This window comes from Lissotriton helveticus, chromosome 12, assembly GCF_964261635.1.
Source record: "Lissotriton helveticus chromosome 12, aLisHel1.1, whole genome shotgun sequence".
Taxonomy (NCBI): domain Eukaryota; kingdom Metazoa; phylum Chordata; class Amphibia; order Caudata; family Salamandridae; genus Lissotriton; species Lissotriton helveticus.
This window is the reverse complement of record NC_136073.1, coordinates 826,813,267-826,819,617: the sequence shown is the minus strand read 5'-3', so window position 1 is coordinate 826,819,617 and position 6,351 is coordinate 826,813,267. Positions and strand designations below refer to the sequence as shown.

The 6,351-nt window shown below is 46.6% G+C and overlaps 1 protein-coding gene across 1 annotated transcript; it reads left to right on the top strand.

The window, feature by feature from the left end:
- Nucleotides 1-3,524: 3,524 nt before the first annotated feature.
- LOC144798166 (olfactory receptor 1f45-like) lies at nucleotides 3,525-4,463 on the top strand. Its single transcript, XM_078668913.1, has one exon. The coding sequence runs from the start codon at nucleotides 3,525-3,527 to the stop codon at nucleotides 4,461-4,463; it is 939 nt and encodes a 312-aa protein (XP_078525039.1).
- Nucleotides 4,464-6,351: the final 1,888 nt, after the last annotated feature.

Sequence of the window (6,351 nt, the reverse complement as noted above, 5' to 3'; positions counted from 1 at the left end):
TAATTCAGTAATCTCCAGTCGCGCCTGATCAGGGGACCCCGGATACAGAGAAGTGCAATACTCCTGAAACCTATTGTTGATAGTGTCCTGCCCATATATCCAACCTCCCAACACCGTCTAAATCTCCAGTATCATGGAGCTCCTCTAGGGTTAGCCAACCATCCTGACTTGTCCCTCTCAGAGTGTGCCCTCACATACCCTCAGTAATCAAAACAACAGAGCTTCTACATATGCCCCGCCAGTGTCTCTTTTGAATATAACAGCAACTGCTGCAAAGCAGGGTTTCCAGACCTCCTTTCTCCACAGACATGTGTCATTTCCTGTGCTTCAACCTCCGGTACCAGGTATGATGCACTCCCAACATTTCAGCAATGCAGTGCCCCCGGATAACTACTTTAAAAGTGTCCCACTCCACCCGCAGAGTTGGTGTTGTTGTCATGTTAGCTTCAAAGTAATTTATTATCTCCTCCCCAATCATGTGCTGAAACACCGGATACCCAAGAGTCTCAACTTTCAACCTCCAAACAGGGATGCAAGGGCATGCCATCTCCTATTTCATGGATAGCAAAACAGGGTTATGATCAGAGATCGTCCTAGTCACTTGCTCATCATTCTGCACTGGGGCAAGTAGCCAGGAGTACAAAGAAACATCGCTAAGTGGATCTGCAACTTGTGCATGCCCTAAAAAAAGAAATAGTCCCTGTCCAGTGGGTGGGTGCACGGACACTTATCACAGAACGCCCACTGGAGTTACCACTCAGTAAACGTTAAGGTCCACTCTGGTCCACTGTGGAGTCGCATAGGGATGGGTGGGTTCTATTCAGAATGGGGTCAGACAGACTATTAAAAACCCCACACGGATCACAGACTGCAACATATAGGGTGTAAAGTCTCTCGACAACTCATCAAAGAAACCAACCTGGTCCGTATTAGGAGGATATATGCTAACTATGGTTAAGTCTCTCCTACCAAGGCAGCCATCAATCCACACATACCTGCCCGCTGGGTCAACTAATTCCCTAGTCTTCTGAAAGGGAAACCCAGGCCCCACTCACAGGTGGACCCTTTCCGCAAATTCCAAAAAAGTGGTATATTAAGTCTGCCCCCTCTACCAATGGTGTAGTGCTAACCCATTAGCAGTAGTCAAGTGGGCCTCCTATAAAAGGGTAATATGAACCCCCAACCTCTTAAGATATACATACACTTTATATTGTTTGGACATATTATTCAGTCCGCGGACATTCCAGGACACAAATTTATCTCTCAGTGACTCTGCCATGGTCTATACAGAAACAGACAGCCCAACAACCAGGCAGTGGGGCTTCCCAGATTCCTCCCCCATTCGCCCAGTATCATGGCAAAGAAAAAGGACAGTGGATGATGCAGCTGGACCAACAGAAACAAACCCTACTCCCCCATCCCAGCACAAGAAGGCAACATCTCCCCATTCAAACCAGCAACACAGAAGCAAATGTGTGTGTAACCTTCACACGCATAACAGCAGCAGTGGACTTTGCCACTATCTGTAACCCCAGCATTACTACTCACCATCCGGCCATGAGAAAGCGTATTACCTATAAAGCTGGCCTTCATAGGAACAGGTGAAAGCCAAATGAGCCATACACCTGCTGCCTCACCGCACCATCACCTCCCCACAGTGACAGCACTCAACAATAGTCAGAGAGGATCATCACCAGTTCGAGGCACGATTTGGGGCGAAGCAGAATCAGAGTCCATAGTAGATACTAAGGCCTGAGCTAAGTCTGTGTCACGTGCTAGATCCTCCCCCAAAGTTGGCGCCGCGGTGGGCTCACCCCCACCACACTCAGCAAGGTGAAAGGCCCCTTAGGGGCAACATCAGTCAGCAGCCACATCTCCAGATACCAGATCATAGCAGACCCCTCAGCGTGTTCTGGCAGGCCTATCAGCCTGATATAGTTTCTCTAAGCCCTGTTTTCAGCATCCGCAGCCCGATATTCCAGGGTCTTGACCTTTCCATTTATGCCCTCCAGGTGCCCACTCAAGGTTCAACTTCAGGTAACAAGTCTTGCAGAGTACGCTCTGTAGTCATGACCCATTCAGCCAACTTCTGAATGTCATCCTGTAGGATCACCATATCCGCCACCACAGAGTCCATTTTCATTTTGGGACCTCTCATGGGTTCGTGATCACCTTCAGACTCACATCCAATGTTGACCCCTTGTGGGCCAACAGCCAGGCCAGTACAGCGTGCTCCCCATCGTCAACATTAATAGTCGCAGGCGCAGCCAAATGATGGGGATCCGCCAATTCTCTCTTTTTAGATTAGTTGCCCATATTGGCTACATACAGTTACCAATTGAGAGTGCTCCCCGATAATCACACCCTCAGCTCCGGCACCATCAGCAGCAGGACTCCGGGACACCCATCAGCGTCAAGCCGTCGCAACATAGGACTCGCCCAGCAGCACCCGTTCTGCCCCTCAAAATATAGAGGCAAGATAAGTAGCCGGGGGTTTGGCATACAGGTGGTACAAACTCCCAATCTGGGACACAGGCAACAGAGGTCTTGTCGCCAGAGCCCCCCAGTTCCACAGATATGCTTCCAGGACCAAGGCAGGGCCATCACTCAACCACGTCACTCACCAAATGGGCAAATCAGAAGGGGAGCTGCACCAGCTGCAGGCCACTCACAGGCCCACAGGTAGAGAGGCAGTAACAGTTGGGGTCCCACAGTCAGCAACTGCCAGGGCCTCACTCCAGCACCTCTCACCAGCCACCACAAGGCTCCAGGGGTTGCCCAACAGCACCATAGCTGCCGCTCCAGGTGAAATCTGGTCCATCAACAGCAGTGCCGCACCTCTATCCCCACTCACTGCCTGTCACGGACCGCCAGGGGTCGAACTCAACACCCCGTTGGGTCTCCAGGCTAGCATGACCACCAAATAGCAGAGGATGACCCAGTTGGCACACCAGCCGTCACCATGCTCCTGGTCCTCTGCAGCTACCACCAGTCACCGTGGTGCCGGCGCCATCTTGTGGAGGTGCCCTTGTGGTGTTCCTGACTGCTCACGTCCAGACTTTAATCTGCAGCTGGGGGAAAGCAGGGTGACATTACAAGGCAGTAGTGTGGCACAAACCCCCTATGCCCCATTCAGGCGACACCGACCCAGGAAAACTGCAGGATGGCGGTGCTCTGCCAGGAGCGCTGCAGCTCCTAACTTCCTCCATCAACGTCAGGCCACGGCCCCAAGAGTCAAACCTTGTTAACAGTTTGCGAACTCCACTATTTGAAAATAAAACACATGCTCAGAAAAATAGCAGGTTATATGAATTCTCTTTGTGCCCCACAGGTGTGCACAACAGACCCAATGTTCTGCGCTGCACCGTTAAAGGCCATCAATATACAGCACCATATCTTCCAACACAAGTATATCAATTATTAGGTCTGAATAGTCATGAAGGTGACACTGTAGACACATGGAGAAGGCACGTTTGTGTTAGACTATCAAAATCATTGTTTGTTCCTTCCAGAACCCTACGAACATGGAGAAGAGAAACCAGAGCTCTGCTACAGAATTCCTTCTCTTGGGCTTCTCCAGTCACCCAGACCAGCAGATCCTTCTCTTCTTTGTCTTCCTCACCATGTACACCATCATCCTTCTGGGAAACCTCACAATCTTCTTTATTATCAGGATGGACTCTAGACTCCACACACCAATGTACTTCTTTCTGAGCATCCTGGCCTGTGTGGACATCTGTTTCACATCTATGACATTGCCCAAGCTGCTAATAGACCTGCTGTCAGTGAAGAAGACAATTTCATTCTCCGCCTGTATCACCCAGTTGCATTTTTTCCTTTCATTTGGCAATATGGACAGTTTCTTGCTGGGAATAATGGGCTTTGATCGATACATGGCTATATGTCATCCGTTACATTATACTCGTGTTATGAGGCAGAGGGTCTGTGTGTTATTGGGTCTCTGCTCCTGGGTGATTGTCTCTCTACATTCATCAGTTCACAGTGTCTTGGCCTCTAAGTTATACTATTGTGACTCCAATGAAATCCATCACTACTTTTGTGATATCCCACCTCTTCTGAAGCTCTCGTGTTCAGACACCACCATTAATGAGCTTGTCCTCTTCACTGAGACGACTGTGATCTTGTTAATTCCCCTTCTTTGCATTTTAATCTCCTATGGTCGAATCACCTCAGTCATTCTAAAAATCAAATCCTCCGATGGAAGGAAAAAAGCCTTTTCAACCTGCTTCTCACACCTTACCTCCACAGTTCTCTTCTATGGACCTGTTCTTTTTACATACATTCGTCCGTCGTCTGCCTACTCTCTTGATAATGACATAGGGATAAGTGTAATGTATAGCATGGTGACATCTATGCTGAATCCATTTGTATATAGTATTAGAAATAATGATGTGAAAGATGCTTTCAGAAAATTGAAAGCTAAAATGCAAGGCCACCAATAAAGGTTTTAAAAAGAACTTGTAAAGACATGAAGTCTCATGATATACAATAATATCATTGCCTGTGAGTATTAGTGTACATGTGTGTGTATATATATATATATATACACACACACCTCCGAAACAGCTTTCGGGCATTTGGTGTTCAACTTCAATATATATATTTATAAACGCTTTATTGACGACATTTTTATTTTGTGGGAGGGTAGTGTGGAGAGTGCAAAAAGTTTTACAGAACAGCTAAATGAAAATTCGTTGAATCTCAAGTTTACTTGCAATGCAAACAGAGAGAGCATACAATTTCTGGATGTAGAACTATTTGTAGAGAATGACAAAATACAAACATGCACTTATCGTAAGCCCACAGCGGGCAACGCAATCCTCCACGCCAATAGTTTCCACCCGACACCACTCAAACAGTCCATCCCATACGCAGAATGCCTCAGGATGACACGCAACTGCAGCACCAATGAAGGGTTATCAGAAGCAAAAACCAATCTGTTTACGAGATTGAAACACAGGGGATACACTGACAAAACATGCAAAACTGCGGAGTAAAATGCAGCACTAAAAACCGACATGAGTTACTATTCCCAGAGGTGACAGAGTCTGGAGCCCGAGCACAAGAAAGGCAACCCCCCAGGTTAATCACGGGTTTCAATCGCCACCATGCCAACCTTCGAAAAATACTTAGAAGGCACTGGCCATTGATCCGAAATGACACAACCATAGGGAATATAATGGGTGACAAACCATTAGTATCGTTCAGAAAAGCCAGATCTATGCGTCAACAATTGGTTCACAATGCTCCAGCTATACAAAAACAGAAAAACTGGTTTCAGTCACAAAAAGGTTTCAAAAAATGCACAAAATGCAAAGCCTGCAATCATGGGAAAAACACAACGAGCATCACTGTACCCTTCCGTAAGAAACCCTATTCCATCAGAGAACACTACACATGTAAAACGGAATATGCCGTATACGTGCTTACATGTGTATGTGGCAAACAATATGTAGGGTCAACTATCCACCCAGTGCATGTAAGAATCTTGCAACACCTGAGGGCTATCACAAATAAGGACCCAGCCTACCCAGTAGCAAGACATATCCATGAGACACATGGAGGAGACGCTAAAGGTCTGACATATTTTGTCATAGACAGCATCCCAAGAAATATAAGGGGCGGTAACCGCAAGCTTGCGCTACGCCGCCTGGAATCCAGATACATTATCTTACTGAATTCCAAGATCCCCTCAGGGCTGAACGCAGATGAAGCCCTAAGTGTGCACATCTAGAGCAGCCTACCTCTACTTTTTCCCCAGTACCTAATAACAACGACCTAGATTGCGCCATCACTGTAAATAATATTCACGATCAGTCACATGGAGTCTACACCTAACAACCACACCAATCACTACGTCATAATACATAGTCCCCGTGTATTGTAATAAAGAATTTACCCACATCACAGGAGGGTTTACATTCAACACAAAGGGAGTAATTGCGCACTAGCGCGGTATTTAACCTCCATATGTGTTATAAGCGGGTGTTTTTCTCAAAAATAGGAAGGTTCACGTAGACAAACACACTCTTCACTTACCGGCTACACGAGGAGGGACTGTTAACACAGTAACATGTTCTGAACCGAGCCTTTTTGTACAAACTCACTGTGTAAACCAATCCCGGTCATGAGAGTGACACACCCATATTACAGATACGCCCTAACAGCAATGACGTATACGTAGGAACTAATACGTAGGGTGTAATGGCTAACACTTTGACATGTGGGAAATGTAATTAATACAAGACAGGGCTCATCAATGTATACGATACAAAATAACTAAGTGTGGTATTTAAAGTATTATGATGCATTCGAAACCGAGTAAGTCTA

Excerpts from the sequence above, each read along its gene's own strand:
- LOC144798166 (XM_078668913.1), top strand. The coding sequence starts at position 3,525 with ATGGAGAAGAGAAACCAGAGCTCTGCTACAGAATTCCTTCTCTTGGGC.